Consider the following 26,615-nt stretch of genomic DNA (forward strand, 5'->3'; position numbering starts at 1 on the left):
AGTTCTGTTGCCTGTTCTCATTGATTCATCAGGACCACACTGTCAAATAGATGCCATACCGCATCCACACATGATCCACCCTATTTGAACATTCATTTGAATATAAAAGCCATGCACCTTTTCTGCCAACTTAGTACTGTAGCTCCATGTGGATGAGAGGAGACACGCGACTATTACGGGTGCAGTGCATATTAAAGCTTTGTTCTTTTTAGTTCACCTAATATGCTCTTCTGACTCTTTTTCAATTACTTTACATTTTTTCTACATTTTTATATAAACTCTGTTGTTGACTTTTACTTTTATTTACCGTGTCATTTCACCCTGTTCAGGATACGTGGAGGCGTATTTTTTTGTTGATATATCCCCCTGATGTGATGAGCTCATTTCAATAAAGGCGTGCATATTGCATATTAGCACATGTATGACTTCCTTTGTGCCATGTAGGTGAATGTTACATCGCTAATCGCTCATTCTAATAAACATTCTACCCTCGCTTTCACTGCGTCTTTCTGTCTTTACCCTCAGAGTTTAGGTAACATGTCAATTCTGATGAGCCCCGGGATATCTCTACAGCACAAAGGGTGTTTTTATGGGGGAGAAACTCCCTCTGAAGAGAACAGGATTTTAGCCTTTGCAGACTATTTACATGCACTAAAACCTATAACACTCTACAGGAGAGGGAAAACCCCAAAAGCAGAGTTGGTGTGGAATGGACCTCACTGTCAGTGAAGTCCATTCTCAGTGTGTGAACTGGATGCTTCATTTACACAATATGTAACCAGCACCATATTTTCTGTACGTTTGAATAAAAAATACATTGTCCTTATGGGTCCCAGTAATTCTAACTTTCAGCACACAAAAACATGCTACAGAACTTCCTCTCAATTGTGATTGGTGGATCTGTCACTGCTCTGAGCAGGAGAGAAGCACAACTCCATCAGGTCAGGGTTAGCATCATAAAACATCTCTTATAAGTAACCAATTGAAGAAGCAAAACAAAAATCATAGTGTTGGAGTGTTTAATACAAATATATAGATATATTTAAACCATCAATGATGCTTCTTAAATGCTTGTCTATTTTAATCTTGATTTAAAGTTGTTACATTTCACATTTGTTTAACCTTCTCTGGCATGTTGTTACTTGTGGCTCTGCTTTATCTGACCCCTGAAACAAGACTTAAAATGTTACAATGTGTGTCTTAAGACAACAATATGCAGAGAAAGGGTTGAGATTGAAATGTATGTGTACTTTAGCATAAGGGTCTTTCTTTTGGCTTCTTGTGTCCCTGATAGAGGGACTGTGCTAGCCCCTGGTGGCAGAATCAGAGTTCCTTTATTAGCAGCGGGGAAATACAGTGTTACAGCAAACAGTGGGATAACAGGGGATAAAAGGCATGCCATCATAAATAATAAGCTCACTTATCAAATATAGAAAAGAAAAGATTAGTTAAAGAAAATATGTACAAAGCTATGGCTAAAAATGTTGGGACATTTATAACAAAGTGATTATTGCACTGTATTGCAAAAGAAGTCCCACATTATATCTCAGGATGACCTCCGGGATTGTGAAAGATATCAAGTCCATTTAAATGCTCCTAAAGGCTTATTTTTTTACTTCTAGATCCATTATAATGTATATTAGGAAATACATGTCATAGATATACACATTTCTGAAAGGTGGAAGAGGAAATATGTGTTTACCCTGTACTGGCTTACTATGGCCAGTAGAGGGCAGATGCAGACAGCGGTTATGAAATGTGACTGTTTCTGCTGAGAAGATGAATGTGATGCTCTCGTATGGCTTCAATACACTCATACACACACACAAGTGATCATTTCTCTTTTAATTGAAAATGTTTTACAAAGCTTTTCCATAAACATAAATATGGAGTATACAAGTGCACACTGTACATGGACGAGGAGCGTCTGGCCTCCAGAACAATCCATCATGGTGGAACTCACTGACAGCGAGCTCTGTGCTCTTATACATCACTGTATAAAAATAAAGGCTTGTTTGAATACATTTGTATGTTCATAATGTACACTGCCATTCACAACAATGTAGCTCTATCAATGATTTCCTTACCACTTCCCACATGAACTCTTGTCATTTGGCTTTAATGTAGTAAAAACAATAAAAAAAAACAATAACTTCCGAAGCTTCCTGGCAGCTCACTGAGCCGTCATCACGTACATCCTCTGCTCACACATGCTCCAGTGTAATGACGACACAGCACAATGATCACTATCATTATACATATATCTGTTTTTCCTTTCTTTAAATAATTCAAATTATATCGCAATAGGCATTTTTGTGACTTCAAGGTGGAGAAAAGAAAACATGATTAACACTTTTTTAAGTCTTATGTTTTATAGATGCATTGATTTTTCGCATTATTTATTATTAAGACTTTAGCCATTTTGATTTATACTGACTCTGTATAAAGATATTATACATTTAAAAGCTAACATTCATAATAAGTTCATCATCTTAATGATCACTCACTGAGCACAGTGCCTACAGATGGAAACTAGCTGTAGCAGTATTAAGACCACATGTATTTATCATATTCTGGAAGTTGCTTTGAAGCCCCAAACTTAAAGGAGGTGTTTCTCATGAAAGGAAACAGTATCAGAGCACTATCTAGGCACCTTCCGGAACAACACGTGGACAATAGTGATCTTGATTTGGAAAGACTTGTGTCAGCTTCCTGTTACTGTAACTTGGAAAAAAATCTGTTTTTTTCCGACTGACCTGAATTAGAAAGAAAAGAGAGAAAAAAACAAACATGTAATAACGAAGCGTTCCATCTTATCTTTGGTTCGGTATCCAGTGTTGCAGGCAGACATGGGACCTGTGTTATATTTCCTATACAGGCCAACACTATGCTATGCTGTAAGAAAATAAATATCATATTTACAATTTAAATTTAGCAGGCAACTTTAAATTATTCAAAGTTTGGACTTGTGTTTCAGCAAAGTCACCAAACTGCATTTCTAAATACTGCTCAATATTCTAAGAGGCTTTTGCTAATCTGTGTTTAAAGAATTCAGTCTGAAAGCATTTTATAATCTGAACCACCGACAGAAGTAAAGCCAAAAAAAGGATTACAATATTTTGCAATGCCAAACTTGTATCATGTATAACGTCCTTCTGCTGCAGCAACACACTCATTCATACACATCTTCATATTGTACACCCAGCCCCTCCCTGACCCCTCCTGACCCCTCCTGACCCCTCCTGACCCCTCTCTGACTCGGACATTCACTCCTCTGTCTGATATATTGTGCTAACATCTATTTTCTATTTAGGTTTTGTTCATATAAAGATAATGGACACAGCTTAGCCCTCTTCTTCATTATTTTATATTCATCTGTGAGACCCACCCCCCCCACCCCCTTGGTCATTATCCGGTTATTATGTGCTTCATTCTTGTGTGGCAGGAGAAAAAGTACAATACAGCGTTTGAAAAATATGAAACAAAGAAACAAATGAAATGTTAGATATGATATAAAGCAGAAAAGTGGATACTTGACAAATGTATGAAAATCATTTCTACAGTATACAGTTTGAAATGTATACGGTGCAGAAAGAATATAAAAGACTAACGTATAAGCAAAACAGTTTGTGTCTGACAGTCAAGCAGGAAGTGGAGTGGAGCTCTCCATCCTGTGTTCCTGCTAACGCTAGGTGTAGAGTTCCCCTTCAACATATCTGCAGCTGACCCTCTCCACAGTGTGTGGGGGGGGGGCAGGACAGTTTGTGTCAGCGCTGCAGGTTTACACCAGAGATCCGGCCTGGTTCTGTGCAGGCACCATGATGGGCACCCCTCCCATGCGGGCGATGTTGGAGGCAGTGACCGTGGAGGTGGGCAGCGGTGGGGGGCCGGGGGCAGCCTGGAGGTGCTGAGGCTGGCTGTAGGTCTGCGGGAGCACTTGGGCCTGGGGCAGCTGGCCGTAGCGCTCTGGCCTGGGGAGGGAGCTGCCGTTGGTGCTGGCCTCCGAGGGGAGGGCCCCCCCCCGCGGCAGGGTGCTGTTGTTGTTGTAGCTGTAGTGGGTGGGGGTGGGGGTGGAGGCGCCGTGGTGGCGGGAGGGGCGGTACCCGGCCATGCTGCCCGTGGCCGTGATGATGGAGGCGGTGTCTGAGGGGGGGCGCTGCGGGTATTGCTGCAGGTGGTGGTGGTTGTTGTGGTGGTGGGGGGGCTCTTGGTGGTGGGGGCTGGAGCCGATGGAGGACAGGGTCCCGTTCTTAGAGATGATATCTGAACCCATGCCACTCTTAGCCCAGGACACACGCTTAGGAGCCTGAGCGTCCTCCCTGCGGGGGGGACAGGACACAACGTCAACTTCCTGTTTCAGATTACTGTCAAATAGTGTTTTAGTCTCAGAAGGGTTCCTAACTGAGTAACATTACCCAGAAGTCACTTGGTGTCAGCCATGATAAGAGCTGTTTCTCTACATGATAGGAGAGGAATTCAATGCTTCTTCATTGTCTCACTTAGCTCAGCACTACACATAATGCTGTCCCACAATTCCTTGCAGCGCCAACATATAAAGTGGCAAACCAAATAGGCCGATCATAGAACAACCGATAGTGATCAACAAACATAGATCATGTAATTTACAGAGCTTATTAACGCTTTATATCTTCTTCCAAAGCTTGCTAAAGTTCTTATTTGTTTTGAACTTTTAACAATGTTAAACCGAAAGGCAAACGATGAACGTTACCCTTATTACTGTTATAAAATCATCAAATGAAGTCAGAATTCAAAATATGGACTGAGTTTGTTGGTGTTTCTTAAGTTTGGTATTTTTTTCATTTTTTTTACCATGGTGTCCTTATCTGTTATTTGATTTGACTTAATGTGTTTATTTATTATTAGTAACGTGTGCATATCTTTTCATTTAATATGTAAGTCTACTCTTTTGACTCTTGACTCGGCACTGTGCTCTTGCTGTTGTAAACGTCCCCGTTGCGGGACAAATAAAGGAATTCTGATTCTGATAATGTCCTGAAGACTTCTCCTTCACATCTTTCCTTGACCCCATGACATCTTTCACTGATGTTAAGGGTTAGTGATTAGTGAAAGACAGAGGACAGGATTTGACCACAGCCACAGAGTGTACACATGTGCCCCTTACATTACTCCTCCTGTAGATGTATACATGGACACTGATAAAGGCTCGCCACACCAACTCACTTGATCTCGTTAGCCATGTCGTCCTCGTTGTCTCTCCGCCTCTTCACCAGGAAAAACAGGCAGATGAGGAGGAGCAAGATGAAGCCGACCACTGAGCCCACTGTGGCGCCAACAATCATCCCCACATTAGTGGCTACAGGAAGAATTATGGGAAACACAGTAATTACATTATGTCTACATAGCATTCATATTGTTTTAGTGAACGTTCTCTTTGTTAAACTCAAGGGAGTGTGTCAAATCAAAATGGTCACATTACAAGTAAACGAACATTAGCTAAAGAACTCATATTTTGAAATGTCATCAGGTGCTGGGTGCTACGTACAGGTGACGATGTCCAGGTTGATGGAGCAGCTCTCGGAGCCGGCGGAGTTGCTGGCGCTGCACTCGTACTTCCCTGACATGTTGCTGTTCAGGTTGCTCAGCTTCAGAGTGCCGGTCTTCTCGTCTGAAACAGCAGTGGAGCAGCCGCATTTCAGTTGATTTGGTTTTGATTTATTTGGAACCTTTATCAATACATTTTTCTGTTTCAGTGGGAGGTGCGCTTTGCTCAGGTGAGGGGGGGGCTAAAACCTTACATTGGAGTTGCAGTGTGTGACGGGAGGGCAGCAGCAATACCGTCATTGACACACAGCCTTTGTTTGAGTAAAGACAGATGATTAGGATCTGCTGTTTAAGTTTACGTTAAAAAAGGGGATATTGTTTTCGTATTTTTTATTTTTTTTTCTGGAAATAAAACGTTCAAGAGCAACCAAAACGTCCAGTGGATGTTTTACTACGCGTCTGACACTTTGACTGCGCGTCTGACACTGCTTCCCAAGTTCTACATGTGCCCAAGAAAAAGAACCTTTGAAATATGGAGCTATAAGACTAACTGTTGGATTTTGGCCACTCCAAGCAGAGAAGACGGAGGACTACAGTCAGGTTGCATACACATCACTCCATGTGTATTAAGACATGCACATACACCCACATGCACACACCAGACAGAACAGAATCACACTGCATGGCTTTGACACATTAGAACAATATGAAGATGCTTTGCTGTATTATTCACAACCATTTAGATGGAAGTTCATCTTGAATTCTAAGTGTTGGTTACTTTGTCATCCAAACTAACCACAGACAAGACAAAAGGTGTTCCTAACTTTCCTTAAACTCTTCAAAATGGAATGGTACTGTCAGCTGTTGTAGGCTCAGGTAAAGCATGTTGTGTGTCCACACAGCGCCACTTTCTGAGCACCGGCTTCTTCTTTCAATTGTTTCCAATTAAAACAGAGCGCACGTCATAGAATATGGCCTCCATGAGAAAAGCGCTGAACCTGAGAGGAGGTGGGGTCCCTTGACCTTTCACCTCAAGAGATCTGAGTTCAAATGCGTTCTATGGATAGTCAGGTATAAGTTAAGTGTTTGTTTACATGCAGTTTAAATGTGTTATTTTGGCCTATAATTGAACAGGTCACCGCACTGTGGGGACCTGACAGTCTCCTACATTGCATACATTGTGTGTGAAAGCTGAGAGTCATGTGGTTTAAAGGAGCCCAATCAGCAGTGTAGGCCCCTTCCCATTACTCCACCTGTTCACACCCCCCCCTGAACTGCAAACATATCCTTTCTAAGTATCTAATTTATTATTAGGTAGTTTTATCCAACTCATTTTAATATTATATATATTAAACAACAAGTGGATCAAAACAAAACCTGTTTTGATCCACATGAATGTATTCATTATTTTAATCACATGAACATTTTACACACACTCTTTAAAGTCCAAACTTACTCCTTGATTGCAAAGCGAGAAAAACACAAAACACTAACATTTCCAGAATTAAAATCATGTCTGAAGTCTACCCTTGCTCAGCTGCAGCGACAGGAGCAGGTTCATAAATCTCAATAATAAGTTAGTTTGACACTTACTGAGCATGGGGGAGAAGAAGACCTGGGAGGTGGGGCTGGTCTTCTTCCAGCGGTACAGAGGGAGAGGCTTCCCGGAGCTGGAGGAGCAGCTCAGGGTCACGTTCCCCTTCAGCACCGGCTTCCCCGACACAGAGCACTTAGGGACCGCCGGGGGCACTGAGAACAGGATCACACAGTGATTACTTTCTTACATTTCACAACATAGGTCCAGTTTTCAGTGTAAGAAGTATATTTATATTAAGGATTTGTCCTACCCTTCACGTCCAGAGTGAGCTGGGCGGTGCTGCCGGGGTCGCTGGGGATGATGACCTGGCAGACGTAGCGTCCTGAGTCAGACTCCTGCGTGTCGTTGATGTACAGAGACAGGTTTTCTGAGGGCATGCTGGAGCTGAACCCAACGCGGCCCTTAAACTGGGGGCTGCCCACGCTGATGGAGCCTTTGGTGTAGGAGATGATCTGGACACGAGAACAGAGAACCAGGGTCAGATGGAAAATAACAAGAAATGAAAGAGGCTCCAGCCATCAGGGGAACTTTCAGTTTGTCCCATGGGAGGAAAACGGGATAGGTTGAACTCCTATGTATATATACAGTCTATGCTCAAAGCCTACCATCTTCACACATAAATACACTTCAATAAGCCCCCCCGCTGCACTGGGTGATGCAGTACTTTATTCTGTACCACACACAGTGGCTCAGTGGCTTGGGCTTCAGGCATATGGATCACAGGTGGAGGCAGTCAGAGTGTGATTGCATATGGATTTAACAACCTGATGCCAACAGCGCTCTATAGGAGTCAGTGTGTGCATGTCAATACTGTAACATGTAAGACATATGACCCCTACAGGACCCTATTACTGGACGACAAGATCCTGGAGAATACATTACATTATTACAGTACATGTTACTTGTTAGACGCTTTTATCCAAAGCGACTTACATACTCAATACTGTGGACAATCCCCACAGGAGCAATTTGGGGTGAAGTGTCTTGCCCAGGGACAACGACATGCTGACTGCAGTGGGGTTTGAACCCGGCTCTATCCACTGCGCCACACACCTCCCAAACATACACATACAAACATTGTTTAATAAAACAAAAAGAGAACAAGTTGTTCAGTGTTAAACTAGCTTAATAGTTAGTCAGCAGAGATGACCTCACACACCATGGGGAGGGCTGTGCATCACACACACACACACACACACACACACACACACACACACACACACACACACACACACACACACACACACACACACACACACACACACACACACACACACACACACACACACACACACACACACACACACACACACACACACACACACACTCTCTATAGAGATTTGGCTTTGAGTTTGTCCTTCTCATTCATCATACTGGCTACAAATGAGAGTATATCTGAGGTACTGGATGGCAGTCGCATGAAACAAAGCTTCACTTTATCAACTGTGACTTTTCCAGCTCTGGGAGTTCTCTTTTCCCATGATTCCTTTTGGATTTGATCCTCTTTTGGGTCGTCCATCTGTACAGCCCAGTAATCTGACCTGGGCCGATCTGTAAACTAAGCCCCGGCCAGGTCTCTAGGTAATGAGTAAAAACACAATGCAGGTTTGGGGGGGGGGGGTTGTATGAGGGGCCGTGTAGGCCAAAATTCAAACTAACCTCGCACACACACTACTGAAAACATTTTGGCCTTGCACACGCACTACTGAAATACTCTCACATTCACTACTGAACACCTCGCACACACAGCCATAAGATAAGTGCGATATTTCAATGAAGAATACTCCACCAGGCATCAACACAACAAACACGTCCGAGTTCAAGTTGTGTTCTCTGTATCAGCTGAGCCCCTGTAGCAGCCTGGAGCCATTAAGCTAACGGGTCTAACGCATGGATGTATAATAAGAACGGTCTAACGGAGCTAGCAGAGAGACCACTAGCAGTTTGGTACTTCCGTTTCATTACAATGACTTCCGTTACAGCAAGAATCCCCCTCACACACACAGGTGAAACACATGCACATTCCCTACTGAGAACCTTTCAGTCAAATGTTTTTCAGGAGTGTGTGTGTGAGGTGTTCAGTAGTGAATGTCAGAGTATTTCAGTAGTATGTGTGAGGTTAATTTATAGTTGCATGTGTGAGGTTTAATTTTCAGTTGTGTTTGCGAGGTGTTCACTAGTGAATGTGAGAGTATTTCAATAGTGTGTGTGTGAGGTTAATTTCCAGTTGTGTGTGTGTGAGCTGTGAGGTGTTCAGTAGTGAATATGAGAGGATTTAAATAGTGTGCGTGAGGTTCATTTATAGTTGCATGTGTGAGGTTTAATTTTCAGTAGTGTGTGTGCGAGGTGTTCAGTAGTGAATGTGAGAGTATTTCAGTTGTGTGTGTGCAAGGCCAGATGTTTCAGTAGTGTGTGTGCGAGGTGAGTTTGAATTTTGGCCTACACGGCCCTTCATAGGGTTGCGCTTGTTACGCAACCCTATGAAGGGCCGTGTAGGGCCGTGTAAGGCCGTGTAGGGCTGTGCCCTGCTTAATTCCCTGTTCCACCATAACAATGATTTCATCAATAATATAATATGATAATAATATAATCTACAGAGAAGTGCATTAAAGCAGTAAAGAAATAATAATGTTTGTACAGTATGAACAAACAGTATATCGCCTTCAGGTAGTTATTGTCCTGGATTAGTTTCTAAAGGTTTACGAAGGAAGAGCTTTGTCAGATTAAAAACATGGGAACATGCAAACATCCTTCATAACTGTCATCACAGATATTTCCACCTCAGAGCGAGAGACTCCCCTGCTAGGCTGCACATACTGCAGTACTGTCAGGGTTAGGGGGGTTTCTTTACAAATGTAACCCATCACAAAAACTAGTTACCTAATAAGAAATGTAATCACTAACCAAATCTAAATATCTAAATATAAAAGTAAAGACACAACAGAACAATATGACCTTTCAAAGAAGAAACCACGATATTTAGTATCAAAGCGTGTCCTCTGCTCAGATATTATAAGAAAAGCTGCCTTTCATTAATTCAGGCAGCAGCCTATACACTAACACTGAAACACATGAGCACATACTACAGTTTGAAAAAGCAGAAATAAAATCTGAGCTGACAGGAAATGCTCCATTTTAGTTTAACACACACAGTTAAGCTCACACACACTATTTAATGAACATATAAGTTCACCTGCTGAATTAAAAGCAGAACAAATGAAGCAAAGAAAGTGAAAACCATAAAGCAGATTCAGGCAGTATCGTATAGATTCACACGTAAAGTATTATCCTACAGAACAGTACAGCTTACAGAGAAGAGAGAACATCTGATCCTTTACAACAAACACTATATGCTCTTTTTAGGTTTTACTAACACTGTAAAACCTACAAACTAATTCCCAATTATTTGAAATGTAGCAGTAATCTGATTACCTCTTTTTTATGTAACTGTAAGGGAATACAGTTACCTTTTTTTTATCCTGATTACATTATCCTGTTACATGTAATCCAATACTCCCCAAGCCTGTGTACTGTAGCATATTTCATATGGAGCAAGATATAAAAAGATAAGATGTACTTGACTGACCCTAAATTGGGATTTTTTTAAGATAAGATATACAAATATCTCTTAAGTGTTTTCCATGATGTAATGTAGGGTGTCCCTCCTTACCAGCTGGGTGATTTCAGGTGTCTGGAAGTTCCAGATGATGGTGTTGAGGCTCAGGTCACTGCCGGGCACCCTGCTGTACACGGCCCTCAGAACCACCATCTGACCCTGGATCACCTCCATACTGGACTGGGGCATCTGGATCATGGCCCACACACCTGGGGGGGAGAGAGGGAAGTTAGGATCTGATCATATATCCTATAATAATGGACTGTGGTGAGGAGATCTGACGTGCGGTAAAAACAGCTTCGATGTTTAAAGACAATTGTTTACCAAGCATTGAGAGTCCAGCATTGAAAGCCAGAACATCCTAAATAAATTAAAACATGCAGAGGATAAAGCTCATTGTCAGAGTTCACAATGAGACCGTCATATCTCAAGAAGGAAAGTATAATCATAGTCTGAGCGTCATCCTAAAAATCACAACAAATGCTGTTCCTACCAACCAAAGTTAAGAGTGTATCCATGCAGGTCCAATCTTCAATACATGTCTATTACAATGATGTTTGTGATGAGAAATACTCCACAAGAGGTCACTGTCAGGATCAGAGCTTCCCAATTTTCATCTAAAAAAGATTTGAGCTAACGGAATTATACGGGACTTCATATGATGTAGATATGTGACGTCAACATGAGAGCAAAAAAAAAGAAAGAAAACAGTTTATCTGGGAAAATAGCACTCCTTTTTTTTTATTAATCTTTGATTTATTTCATTCTAAAATGGAGCGACTGTCACAACACTTCTGATCGAGATAAATGTCGAAGAGAGCTCAATGAATTCCAAAGAAGCAGATTGTGGATCCAGCTGAGGCTGTCACTGAAGTGAGCAGACAGGTACAGTTTGTCCAGCAGCCTGAAATGAGCTTCAGGTTCCAGTCACAGGAATATGTAGTGTGTCTGTATGACCAGAGGGGGGCAGCAGAGACCCAGACCCACCAAGTGTTTAATGTGTCCCCAGTCAGCAAGACTGTGTTCATTCACACACACACACACACACACACACACACACACACACACACACACACACACACACACACACACACACACACACACACACACACACACACACACACACACACACACACACACACGCACACACACACACACTCACACGCACACCTACGGCAATTGATTAAATATATACGTGAATCGATTTTGTGCCATCTAAAAGTGTGTGTGTGTGTGTGTGTGTTCATCAAAAAGCACACAATGTAGATATGTGGCAGGTGTGTGCACATAAGAAAAAGCATACATTGATGCAACTGTTGTGTGTGCATGTGTTAACGAGTGTGATAGACATGATATTTGTGAATCTCACTGCAAAAATAATATAATCTAGCTAATGCCATCCACAGCACAAACTCATCATCAACTTCACTGCACTCCAAAAATAGTGATTTTAAAGTAGCCACATGCCAACCATGCAGACTGTAGTATCCCTCCACTGCACTACAACAGGAGATAGAAACATTCCTAACAATGCATTGTTTGGGGGGCACAGTTGTCCCTTTTTCCCCATGCAGGTTGAAAATATACATCTGTGAGACTCAATTAATTTAAATGAATATTATTTCTAATTGAAGCTTTAATGGCACAGCTGAAATTAGAGCCAAATAACAGGTAAGAGATCTGTAGGTGTAGGTATCAGTTTCTATGTCACCGTGGAAACTGATGGAGCTGACGGTGATGAGAGAGACAGGATGTGTAGGCTATTCTCCTCTGGGAATGAGTCATAGTAATGAAGTCATTAAGACATAGATAGAGGTGAGCATGGAGATGAAAAACAGCGGGGGAAAGGAGGAGAAAGAAGGACAGGAGACAGAGAGGAGATTCATGGTGTCAATCACTCTTCAGACCCTAAGAAGCTCTGCAGTGAGACGCAGACCTCTTGTCTAGGTGTTGGCTGATGGATGGAGAGTTGGATCAGTGGACGTGTAGAGATGACACAAAGAGGCTTAAACATAAAGGCAGTGAGTCAGTGTGGAGCGGCTCTGTGATGATGCAGTAAGCCGGCTGTACGTCTGAGGAGCCATCTTATACTAAACTCTGGGACTACATGTGAGCCAAGTGTGCACTATGGAAAGGATAACATGCAACATCTAAAAAAACAAACACATAGCTGATGGAGAAAATTGATAGAATATTGCAAAAACTAAAACAAAAGAACCAAATGTTAATCTTATTATTAGTATTGGGGCTAAAGCACCAGGCATGTTGACTTTTTCTCCAGTGTATGCTGATTGTTTTCAGTTATGCTGAGCTGCTAAATATAAGGCTGCTCATGTAAATAATCAGCGACGTGCAGTCAGTGGAGGCAGGGGAGGCAGAGCCTCACCTGTCATACTCCAATGTAACGGAAAAACAATTAAAGAAAAACTAAATAGTAATAATAATAAAATGTCTCCACTGATCTGTGTTGTAAATGTGATTTCTGTATGATTCCAATCGCATTTTATAGTCAAAATCAGCAAATTGGCCGAGCTCCGCTACGGGAGCGATGAGAAGTGAGGCAGGCACGAGCACTGCCTCTCGTAAGCCCACAGTAACTTGCTGGAGCGCGGGCACTAATTTAGCGCGGCCACTTATTTTGTGAGCGCGCTCAAGCCATTTACTGTGGGGTGACGCATTCTGAGGGGAGGCACAGATGAGCTCTGCCTCACCTCAGAATGCGTCACCCCACAGAAACTGGCTGGAAAGCGGGCCCTAAGCGCATGCCTGTTCCCATCTCACTGTAGGTCACCAATGTAATGTTTGTATATCCCTTTATTACATTTATCCTCGCCATCCATAGTCTCTAAATAACTTATTTCACGTATATATCATATTTAGGCTCGCTACACATATACAACGGCAATGAAAAAATCACCAGGGGAGGCAGCCATAACCTCTGCCGCACTGAAGGGGGCGCACGTGAGCCCACAGGTTCTTGTTGCTACTGTTATTCTACCGCAAACAACAAACTCGACTTTTGAAACTACAGGAAGATAAGGAGGACTTTTACAAAACAGTAATAGAGATTGTTGTCCAGAAGGATAGCATGGACTTCATCTTCAAGTCAAGGTAAGACCACAACTGTAATGAAAATGGGATCTTACTTAGAAAGAACAATCCAATATTTAGATTTTGGGTATCCTTTTGTTGATCGGTCTGTTTAAAATTAATCATAGCATCAGACTAAAAAAGCTTTTGAAAATAACAGAATATTTCGATTAAGGTCAAAATAGGCTATAATATTTGTAAATCTGACTCTGAAAGAGTCAGTGCCTCACCAGCCATGAACCTCACCGCACGCCACTGTAAATAATGTATATGTACAAGAAAGTATATGTAAGCGTATTAGAGTTTTTGTCTTGTTTCGTTGCTGTGATTTGCTTATACTGCACGTAAACATATGATTTTATACTCTGAACAAAGTGCATCTGCTTAATGAGATAACCCGATAAATAAAAATGTACAACAAAAAAAGATATGAGGCTACAGCCAGCAGCCACGAGCTTAGCTTAGAGGGGAAGCAGGGGGAGTAATAAAACCCACCCCCAGCCCCCCAAAAGCTCTCTGACATCTTATATCTTGTTAGATTAATCAGTTGTGGTTTTATAGGGGTTATGGGGCGGACTATAACTTGACCTGCTCTCTTTCTTTGTGCTAAGCCGCCTCCTGGCTAAAGCTTCATATTTAACAGAACAGACAGATAGAGAATATGTCAAGAAAGCAAGTAAGCATATTCCCCCAAAATGTCCTTCAAGTGTCTCTGTGAGAGGGCCATGAGAGGTTCACAGGCTGCAGTGTGCGGCCTGCAGTGTGCAGAAAAGTACGGTGGCTTTCGGGTGCAACGCGCTGCAACGGCCCTAAACACTAACAACAGGAGAAACGCGCATGCACTTTAGAAAACGATGCAAATTTAAAAACACAAAAGTGCCCAAACACATGCAAATGAAGAAACATCTTTCCCAATTTGACAACACATGCTCAGTGTTTAAAAAAAAGTGATGCATAAACAAAAAAGTGCAAGTTTTATTTGCAGCGTTCTTTTACTTTTTTATGAAATGGGCAAAATCTCCCTCTCCTCATTAGAGTAGATGCTCTTCATGCTTTAGCCTGATCAGATGGGTGCATGTTTGTCCACGCCAAGTGCTGCTTTAAGAAGATTTCCTGACAGAAATCCTCCCTGATACTGATGAGAGTGCCCCGCACCAAAGGAAAGATGAATGGGTCTATGTAGAGATGGAGGAGGGAGGGATGAATAGAGAAAGGAACCAGGCGAATCACACTCATAACGTTCACTCTCCTATCTTCATTTGGTCAGTGAGGATAAATCTCTGTGGCAGCTCTGAAATCCACTCTGCAGGCTTCATGGCGATTGGCTTTAAATATTCCATGCTGACTGATGGCAGGCTGATGGGAGCCGGTTGGTTCAGGTTGGAGAGAATGAGGGGAGTAATGAGGTCACAGGGTCTCACTGAGGTAATGAGGGCATTTCACTAAGTCTGCTTTAACAAGGTGTTCATTCATCTGCCTGCCTTCATAGGTGGAGGGTGTGCACAGGACTTAATGTTCATAGGGAGGTGGATACATGATAACAGGCTTACAGCACTGCTTACTAACTTGTTTCATATTAATGTCATGGCAACAGTCAACAAAACTCTAATATAATATTTAGAATTTCTCTGCTTACAATTTTATAACATCTAGTTTGCTCTACTAAGCTCCTGAAAACTCCCAAGACATAACGAGTGTTGTGTTACTATGACAACCATCAATCCTGACTAGGTCTGTCATTAGCTCATTTAGATTGGACATTGTGTTGGAAGTAATAACGAGGTTACAATAAGAACAAAACACTGAATGTATAATGAAAGAATGTGGTGTCTGGTTTCACTGTCGGTGTGTTTCCTCCTTTATGAAAGCTGGTTAGATTCTTTTAACATTTAACACAACAGGATATTACACACAAACAAGTCACACAACACACACACACTAAAAATGAGCACAATGCATTAGTAGTAATCGAGGGACAATATAATCAACGGAAGTAAAACCAAGCTGTTTCTTCAGAAAGCACAGCCACACATTATTTAAAGGGACCCTGTCATGCTCATTAATGTTCCTCTGGGACATGTCTCCACTCTTTAATGTTCAAAAAGCTCTTTATTCTTCTCATACTGCCTGTGCTGCAGCACCTCTTTTCACCCTCTGTCTGAAACCAGAGCCCAGTCTGCTCTGATTGGTTAGCTGGCCCGGCTCTGTTGTGATTGGTCAACAGCTTAGACATGTCCCGCACCTTAGCCTATCACGTACAATGTGTTTGAGCCCTAGCCAAATAAAGACGCGAGTGTTACATAGTGATGTCACTATGGTAGCAATCAAAGCCTTTAGCCTTTTTAGAGTCCTATAAAGGTTTTCACACAAACCTATAGAACACACTACAGGAGAGGGAAAACGCCAACGAGCAGAATAGGGCTCCATTAAACTCCAACAATGTTGAATTTCAGTGTTTTGATTAGCGCAGTTGAATGTGTGTGTATATGTATAAAGTAGTTGAGGAATGTCAAATTTTTGGCAACACATCAGTGCTGAACAAATCTGATGAAACTTTTGTATCGTTCTAAGTCATTTGTGTTTATTGTACACATGGGTTGGATGGCATTCCAAGAACTAGACGCACCACAGAGCCACTTCTTTCCCTTGATAAAAGAAAAGGTTTGGTGTGTCTGTATGTGCAAATCACCTAATTACAGGAAACACTTCAGAGTGAGCCTGTTTATTCCTACAGGCCTCGGTGTAGATAAAGCAGCAGCCAAGCAGCGCTTCATCAGCTCGACCTCAACTCCCATCTTTCATGCTAAAAGATGGGTGGAGTGGGTCGCTCGCTTCCTCTCAGAGCTTTATCAGCCACTTTAAGTGAACTGATAAAAATGAGGGGGTGGGGAATAAATGGAAAAGCAGAATGTTATAGGTAAGATATAGCAAAGTTTCTTCCTACATCTTCATTTTAAATGCTGTTGATTTGGGAGAAAGAAAGAAAGAAAGCAATTAAAAGGAGACCAAAGAGATGACAGGATGAGAACAAGAGCGATCGAAGAGAGGAGAGGAGGAGATGATCTGCAGTTCAGTGTCACAGACATGTCCCCATGGAGGACAGTCCTCTCTCCGGAGGCTGGGTGGAGCGTGAAGCTCACTCCGGAGCAGGATCAAATAAAAGCCACGCGGTTAATATTTAGATAAAGGTCTGAATAAAGCAGTTTCATGTTTGCCTACCAACCATTCTGTGATGTGTCACAGAAGCTTGGGAATGTCCATTAAGTCTCAGAAATACAGTTTGAGACGGAGGTACTACACTGAAGAACTGAAACGCTGACTTTAATGAAATGTATTACGTCACCAGATTTCACTATGTACAGTATTAGGTTAGTTGACAGCAATAATATAAAATAACATTTTATTTATTTAAATAAAAAATATTAGGTTCATCTTAATATTATTTCTTTCAACTTACCTAATACGGTAATGTGAAATTTGTTGAAATATAACACTTAATTAAAGTCAAGTTGATTGTGGCTGCTTGTTGCCAATTGTATTGAGCTCCCTCAATAAACAACTTCCAATTGACCAATTTCCAACTGGTTCTATGTTACTTTCCACTTTCCACGAGCCGGACCGTAACATCAGTGTTGCAGTTCTTTCAGTGTATTGACTTCCAGACAATGTAGCCTGGACGTGCTAAAATGCTAACTCATGTGAGGGTTTAGGACTCATTCCTGCACCACTTTATTACTACAAAAATGTACATGGTGTTCGTGCCTGTTAAGAGCACATCGTTCAAACTTTGATTTAACTGTCCAGCTCACAATTGTACTTTAGGCTTGTTTTACAGCCCACCTGTCCAAGCACTCATCATTTATAATGTAGAGTTGTTATTTTATATGCTGTTCATGAGTTAAACATTCATGATTACAGAAAACCATTTTATATTGAGCACTGAATTAATGAATCAGACCTAACATCACACATTCACCGCTATAACACACACAGAATACGCTTTTACTCTCAACCTTCACCACAAACATGGAAACATGTGCATACAGTGTGTGAATATGTAATAGCACAGCATAGAACACCTCACAAAGGGCTTTACTATACTGTATGGTGGTAGACATCATTAAATGCAGTTTCACCCTTGATGTCTGCTTGAAAATAATTCAGTACCATCTATTTGATTCTTTCCTCACAAATATACTCTCCTCACAAAACAAACAATGCAAATGTCATCTCATTAAAGTGAGAATATCACTTTAATGTGTTTTTCTGACTCTTACTATTGACATGAAGACATTTGGTCCTCACAAACTATAGAAGCACAAGAGCACCCAGACACACACACACACACACACACACACACACACACACACACACACACACACACACACACACACACACACACACAGCTTCTCGTTCACAGGGGGCTGAGGGCCAGAGAGCGAGGCAGAGCTCATCTGATAACTGTGAGATAGTCGTTCTCTGCAGTATAATTAAAGCAGAGACACGGCGCTGGCACTCGAGGAGAGGAGAGTGTGTCATCTTGTCCTTGAGCTGCGGGACCAGCCACTCATCAGCTGGATACACTGAGAGAGGGGGGGGGGGGGGGCATCTGCTTAATTGGGGAAACAAGGACTGTGAGTCCACGAGGGTCAGCAGTGTGTATACTGTATAGCTTATACCTACAATTCACACACACATTCAAATGAGTCTTGTGCTTTACTATCTGAATGAATGCTTTACAATGATTAGAACATGAATATCGGTGTTATTTTACAGTTTCCTTCAATGGGTGAAGGTCCTGCTGTCCTTGACATGAATGTGTCTGTGTACATTACACACATAATATTGTAGCGTTGCATGAGTTGCCTTCTTGAACTTGTGCTGCATTTGGGTCCATCTGTTACACCCTGTCAACTGGGCCACAGCGCTGAAACAACAAAGTAAGAGATCTGAGCGATATGTTTATTTGCGAACATATTTTCTTGTTAAATGTCCTGAGTCTAATCGGCTATACCAGAGTTCGTTAACTGGTGTGATATTATACACCGTGCCACTCATAATACAATGCAATACAATCAACAGATGGATTGGCAACCAATTATGTACAGATATTCAAGCTTTGAGATGATTCATCCTAATGACACAGAGTCATTAGTCTTGTTTGCTTCCATTAGCTGTGTGTAACAGACATAGCTGCTACAACTGTTAGTACTGGTGGTAAGCAGGCCAAATGACTACCCCAAAAGAGAAGAGTATAACAACAAACTATATTTATAACAGCAGCATGCACTATGCATGTATGGCTATGTTAACATAATCACACATCATACTAAACTGTTTACATGGTTCCTGGCCGACAGACATGCTCAATGGCTGAGAAAGACAGTTCTATAATACTTTGTGCTATCTCTGTTCTCATATTCTGATGCGGCAGAGTTCAGGCACCAGAGTGATGCACGGCTTTCTGATAGCAGCTGAGCCTTTAGCAAGAACAAAGGCTTTGGTTCATTGGAGCTGCCGTCCATCTGATGCAGACACCATGAGAACTTCTGGAGAGAGAATGACTGAGAAAGTCAATTGAGAGAGCTTGAAGCACTTTTTGAACACATCCAACAGATCAGTCTTATCAGCTGACAGAAACAATGGCACCTCATTTCAAATCCAGCTTATTTAAATTAGCCAGCGATGGCTCTAACGCAATAGTAACTTTGTTCTGATTCCGATGATACAACGTGGGACCGGACAATCCAGAAACAAAACAAAAGCCACATCATGTACAAAAAATTAGAGGCAGCATCACTGCCCTCAGCACACACACCCTGACACACACACACACACACACGCACGCACGCACGCACGCACGCACGCACGCACGCACGCACGCACGCACGCACGCACACTGACACACACACACGCACACACGCATGCACACACACACACACACACACACACACACACACTTCCTCTGCACACTGACACACACGCCCGCACGCACGCATGCACGCACGCACACACACCCTGACACACACACACACACACGCACGCACGCATGCACACACACACACACACACACACTTCCTCTGCATTGTGTGGATCATGGCAGGGAGGAAAAAGCTGTGCTGGCTGATAGCTGTGATGTCCAGGATTAGTGTGTTTTCTTGGTAGGTAGTGTTAGAGTGAAGTCCAGTAGTCGGGTCAGACAGGAAGTAGCCCACACTGAATCACTAGCAGCCTTTAACACACTGAGTACTCCCACATTTGAATCCTGACTCACTGACCTTACAGACAAATTCTAAACCCATGACAAATAAACGTCATTAATGTAAGTTCCCCTGTTCCAAGAATAAATACAGTTTTATGACCTGTATGGGTTTTTTGTTGCCTATTTACATCAGTCAAATGAATAACACGCAGATTGAAGGTGGATTCATTCAACTCAATTCATAGTACACAAACTCGCATCCTTGTGATGAATACATTTCTTCGATTTTTACTTCAGATGCATCCTTGTGTGAACTCTTACCTGTGCTCCTGTGTTTCAAACGTATTCCTGTTGCTGCCATAACATCTCGATTATCCTCTGTGGATCAATAACGTTTTATCTTGTCTTATCTTAGAAAAAAATATATATTATAATCTGATCTGAGACATACTGTTACTTAAAACAAATGATGAATGTTTAAACTCTTGGCTGACATCAGTGGCAAAGTCATGGCTCATGGAGGACATGGACATGGCTTTGGAGCAATGTAGCTACATTTACTACATATTCAAAATGAGTGTCCAGCCAATTCATCTCTAACCTGAAAAAGATCGCATGTCGATGTGATAACACAAGATTGGTTGTAGAACAATAATTGAAAGTCAAGCTAAATTCCAGCACCATCGGCTGGTTGATGTTAAATGCATGCTGGGATATTTGTCGACTATATGGTCAAACAAGCCTACATGTTCCACGGATGAATTGGATGCTACACAGCACATAATAAAGCAAGAGTAACAACTCATTGATGGTTTGGCCTTGATGTGACCTGTGACCTCCATGTGGGACCTCCTGCAGCATCAAGGTCATTTTGATAAGGCAGCATTTCTTACAACTATTCAAAATCTGGGCAGCAGAACACAGAAAGGACAAAACAGTGAGAAGAGGCTGGATATGACTTTTAGTTTCAAACCATAGAGCATGTAAACCCCCCCCCCCCCCCCCCCCCCACACACACACGTTTCACCAACATCTTTGGAAATCAGTCTGGAGGACACTGCGGGATCATGGTATATTGTATCACACTCCCATTACACACACACACACACACACACACACACACACACACACACACACACACACACACACACACACACACACACACACACACACACACACACACAGGGGTTTGACATGTAAAAAAAGGGATCTGGGTATAATGTCTCCACTTTAATCAGAAGACAGGAATCATTTTGGTCTGACGTGACTCTGCTGGGTCAGAAAAGATGGGCAGAGATGTGCTGTCTCCAGTGGCTGATTGTGTGTGTGAGTGTGTGTGTCAGTGGATGCCATTACAGAGATGTGCTGGCATGGTTGACAGGCAGTTAAGTGACACCAGGTGAGATGATATTCTGCTGGGGATGAGTAAAGAGGGAAGCTGTGTATCACTGTGGATAAATGCAGTGTGTTTCTATAATGTAGTGTCGTGTATGTGTGTTTAGTTGCTGTGTTGTCCCAGGATCACGCTTGATCCATAATGCATTGCTGCTGCTGCCAGTTGAGCGCAGAGCTCTGAGCCGACACAAAGCCAGGCTGAGGTAAAACTGATTAGGTACGGTGATAATCACATTAACGATCATTTTAACTCAACCTATAATCTGACAAAATGCTTTCATCGGGAAAAATCTCAGAGAGGCAGAGGACTTGAAGCAAGCCTGCAGGCTGTGGAGCACTACACTTTAAAGATGGAAAAGAAGACCTTGGTTTGTGGAAGATGAAAGTAGTCTTCCTGGCACTGAGGGAGTGGACGACGGCCATCATAACGCTGCATTGGGCCCGCCTCCTCTCTCTCAGAACTAGCAGGAGCAGATGTTTGGATGTTTTTATCAGAGTGTGTAACTAATCCACCTGCCTGATCCTCTGAGTGAATGAGCAGCAGAGACGCTGTCACCATATGGTTCTAACATCTTCATTGGCTTTTTTCTCACAGTTCATCTCACTTCTGAAAGCTTCCTCTTATTAGAACTAGCTCCAGGCCTTTTCTTAGTGCTTTTTGAGGTTACATATCTTTTAAGATGTCACTTTTTAAACAGGTTTCTCCATAACTGAGAACCTAGTGTTGCTCACCCTTGAAAAGGCAGGAAGGAGAGGAGGATGGAGCTTGGAATCAAAGATAAGGGAGTCAGAGGCATTCATCTTGTTTTGACACACAGTCTGATAACGTATAGGATCGGGAGGGAGAGGCTCTCTGCCGTGTAGCAATGCTAATATAAGATGTCAGACAACTTAACATACTAATTTAACCTCAAATACTAATGAAGGAAGAATGAGGGGGAAACTTTCTCTCTCTGGGAGGCTTTTTACCAGCAATAGGCCTACAGAAACACATGCCAGTGTATTTTCTGCATTACATCGTTAACGGTACAAAAGTAGTCACGAGTTGTCAAATGACACAGAGCAAGGGCTGGTTTAAATGATGTTCTCAGGAAATGTGGTAGATTAAATATGACACACACACACACACACACACACACACACACACACACACACACACACACTGCAAGTGAGGGACTGTTGCTTTGGATGGAGCAGTTCCTGCAGCTAGCACTTTACCCTAGCTTCCAGTCTCTAGATTAGCTAAACTATAAACTAAACTATGCTGAGCTAAGAAGCTGTGCTTGCTTTGGCTTCATATTTAAAGAAAACATAATGAGAAGTAACATTCTTCTCATGTAACTCTTTGCAGGATAGCATTAGCCTCAGCCAAATGAAGTTTAACTGAATGTTAATATCCAAAATATATAAAAGGCTGATTTGAAATGACAGAAATCACTCCTTTTTTTCAAAATCAACCTATTATAATATTGAAATTGTTATTGTTACATAGAAATATGTGATTGGCTCATTGTAGTTTATGATAAAACTTTCTCTCTAAAAAACAATATTCTGACGGTGGCTGATGAAGGTCTGTTACACTGCTGTGATATCAGTACAGCGCACAGTTCTTTTGTTTTCCTCTGACTTTTTGCCTCTAGGTTGTTTTTGATCATCAACCTGTTGAAGAGTTTTGGATGTGCATCCTACAATCTGCATGACTTTCCTAAACTGTACATCTATCACGTCACCAAACCGCACTATGGCGCCCTCGGCATCCTCTGATAACATCCTGTCTTTCCTTCTCTGAGAAGACGTTGCATATCCTAATTAGCGAGCTTATGATTCCACAGAGAGCGTGTGGGCGTGGGGGCATCCAAAACAAACAAAAGAGTTCTCAGAGGCGAGGAAGTGACAGCAAAGTTCACAGTCCCCAGAGGAAGTGCTTATTTAGCTTTGGTCTCTGATATCCCCTCCAGCCTCAGTACTATGGAAAATGTCCCTTTTTTGTCCGCAGTAAATGTACACTAACTGTGATAATAGGAACAAAAGTAAAAACCACCTAAAGAGGAAGCTATGAAATAAGTGTGGTGGGATATTTGTTAAGTATGAGTCTCAAGAGACAGAGAGAGAGCAAAGGAGAGAACTCATGACAAGCTATCACAGAGCTATAGATGGAGAACTCAGTCTCTGATAAAGCTGAATCTACAGTGTCTGCTCAGTGTCAACTCTCTGGGCACAGGGCACTGTAATACCCATGAATAACTTGATTTCAAATATATTTTTTAAGGAATAGCCTGTGTTATTATTGCCAACTTGTTAAAGTCTTATTAAAGACTGGGATACATGTGTTGTTTATTGTCATATCAATGCAACTGTGTCTTTGGAAGTGACAGTTAATGAATGAAACAGACACATTCAGTCTGTGAGCAAAACAGGAAACCCGTCTTGAAACTCAGAAGTATTCTCAAGTTAAGGCAAACAGTGTTTATTTTACTTCATTGATAGTGACTGCAAAGTAGGTTTAATGAACATTGAAATATATATTGCAGTACATTTAAGGTACTTGTGTGAAAGCTACAAAATACAGAAAATGCTGCAAAATATAAATGCAGTGAGGCACTGCTACTGTTACTCAAGTAAATGATTGAAGCATTTTATAGTTAGACAATTCCCAAATGTTTCAGGATAATACATTACTTTTCCTGTCCTGAAACAGTAGATCAGGCTTTACAGTTACTGATGTCATCAGTGTGTGCAGTGGATTTTGTAGTTGTCACAAATCATTTTGTCAATAAACATAAAGCTTATCTGTGTTGACTGTTTGAAGTCAAGAGCCAAACACAGTTGGTCCTTCAGTGACTGAGTTCAGGGCGTCATAATGAGTGCTCCTGGCATAATGTATGGAAAATGTATTATAATAATAGCAATTGTGCCACATAATGATATGGTTGCATATAGTTGGTGTGGCCTGCAGGGGGCTGGGTCAGTCACAGGAGTTTGTGAAAACAGTAATGGGATGAACTCCTGGGAGAGAGCCTATATTTATGCTGTAATTATTGCCTTTACTGGAGAGAATATAATTATCTCACTACAGCCCCCATCACTCACATGAAGCACACATTATCACACCAATAATAATATTCACAAAAGTGACTTCTATATCAGTACATCTCAACACTTTGTGGGATATATCTTCTTGCTGCTCACAATGAATGGACATCCCCACACATCCCAGCACTGTTGCATTTAAAGGTGGGGTAGGTAAGTTTGAGAAACCGGCTCGAGATCGCTAGAATTTGAAAATACACAACCGGAGAAAATCTGCCACTTCCTTACAGAGCCCCTCCTCCAACACACACGAACGTGCACATGACCAATGAGGGCACGAGATAAGTTTGTGCACAGATGGAAGGCTGACAGGCAGGTAGGCCATCCAGTTATTTTAGCCGGGCCGGCTAAAATGATTGGTCGTGCTTTTTACAGTACTACAGCTTCCACAGATGACATTTTTTTATGGATTTTTTGTCAGAGCACTTAAGATATTCATTGCTATCGGGATGTTAAGAGCATTCCATGGAATATAACAAAAAGTGTATCTCGAGCCGGTTTCTCAAACTTACCTACCCCACCTTTAATGTGTATTTAATGTGATTTCCTTGTAGCACCTACAGTATAGGTCGTTTTCAAAAATTATAAAATCTTTAAAACATTGAAATATCAATACATGTGTTTAAATGCATGCATAATGTGTGAATGTCCTGCACTGCCATTCATATATGTAACTTTCCATACTTTTAACGTATTCCAGAGGCCCTGTTTTCCCTCTCCTGCAGAGTGTTCTATAGGTTTTTGTGCATGTAAATGGTCTGCAAAGGCTAAAATCCCTGTGTTCCTTCCAGAAGGAGTTTCTCTCCCACAGACCCTCGTCTAATATGAATACTCGTGGATTTTGAATCATGTAAGTATATTTTTGTACTTTATTAACTCTGTACATCCACGTTAGCTTGTCAGCTTAATGTGGATATCAAACAAACGTTAGCTAACGTCAGTGTTTCAGCTTAGCCATTTAGCTAGTTAGCGTGCTAGCTAATTTAGCCTGCTGTCATGGACGAAGCACACACAACATGTAATACTTAGTGGTTTAGTAGTTGCTTCAAATTAGTTAACAGCTGGTGAAATTCACCGTTTTGAATAAAACATGTGGCAGTGGGGCTAGTAGTTCAGAAGAGTTTTTTTGTTGGTGGTGTTCGCCCTACATTTTCAAATGCTGCTCGGTAGTAAAGCAGTGTGTCGCCAAACTGAGTTTTCCTTTACTCTGGGAGTCCAGTCAGTTCACTCACATGCATCCGACTGTGTGTGATGCACATGTGTGCTTTTATTTCCTGTGTACACTGAGACAGATAGCGGCACCAGATTCCTAAAAAAAGGGTCACATTCATTGCCATGGACACTGCTCTGTGTAAACTGCCTGTGATGCGGCCTGTTTCACTGCAGCCTAAAGAAGGCCAGGGGTGATCCAGGAAGACTACCGTTGAACTGCTGGTGCCTCCTTCTGTAGCGCGTTAAATTGAAGTTAAGGCATAATCTTTGTTTCCAATTTATTTTTGTACTTACAAAAAAAGATGTGACCATCTCCCCTGTACTTAGGAGGCGTGTGGCGCAGTGGATAGAGCCTTGGTATGGGGGTCAGATGGTCACAGGTTCAAACCCCACTGCAATCAGCATGTCGTTGTGTCCCTGAGACACTTCACCCCAAAGTGCTCCTGTGGGGATTGCCCACAGTGTTGAGTATGTAAGTCGCTTTGGATAAAAGCGTCTAACATGTAATGTGTGTTCGCTACAATAATTGACATGTCTGTTAAACAGCACCACGTTGAAGTTAGACGGAAGCTGTCCTCCCACCTGGTGGAGCTTCTGGAAGAGTCTGCAGAGGAGCTGATTAAATAGAACCAGGTAAATGTTCTGCTTGATTTGTGTTAAAATGTGTCTGCTGTTCTGTTTGTACATGAATATCTCTATTCTCTAAAGGTAAGTACATCTTGCCCCAAGTGTTTTTAAGTTAACATTTAGATAAAGTACATTGGAATCTAATTTTACTGTATAATATTTATATATATTTTCCAACTTACTCAATTTCAATGTTTAATATTCTGATTCAAAATGTGTTTTTCAGGAGAATTGATAGTTTGAGCCTGTAGAACCCAATTATT

At 41.8% G+C, this 26,615-nt stretch overlaps 1 protein-coding gene across 1 annotated transcript in view; it reads right to left on the bottom strand.

The window, feature by feature from the left end:
- Nucleotides 1–1,826: 1,826 nt before the first annotated feature.
- Nucleotides 1,827–26,615, bottom strand: part of esama (endothelial cell adhesion molecule a) — a 79,827-nt gene continuing 55,038 nt past the window's right edge. Inside the window, exons 2-7 of the mRNA XM_034117303.1 lie at nt 10,791–10,945; nt 7,371–7,572; nt 7,117–7,272; nt 5,525–5,647; nt 5,203–5,335; nt 1,827–4,319 (exon numbers count right to left, since the gene is read on the bottom strand). Coding sequence (XP_033973194.1) covers nt 3,782–4,319; nt 5,203–5,335; nt 5,525–5,647; nt 7,117–7,272; nt 7,371–7,572; nt 10,791–10,945 — 1,307 coding nt within the window. The 3' untranslated portion in view covers nt 1,827–3,781. The remainder of the gene's footprint in view (nt 4,320–5,202; nt 5,336–5,524; nt 5,648–7,116; nt 7,273–7,370; nt 7,573–10,790; nt 10,946–26,615) is intronic.

Source organism: Trematomus bernacchii, unplaced genomic scaffold (genome assembly GCF_902827165.1).
Source record: "Trematomus bernacchii unplaced genomic scaffold, fTreBer1.1, whole genome shotgun sequence".
Lineage (NCBI taxonomy): Eukaryota > Metazoa > Chordata > Actinopteri > Perciformes > Nototheniidae > Trematomus > Trematomus bernacchii.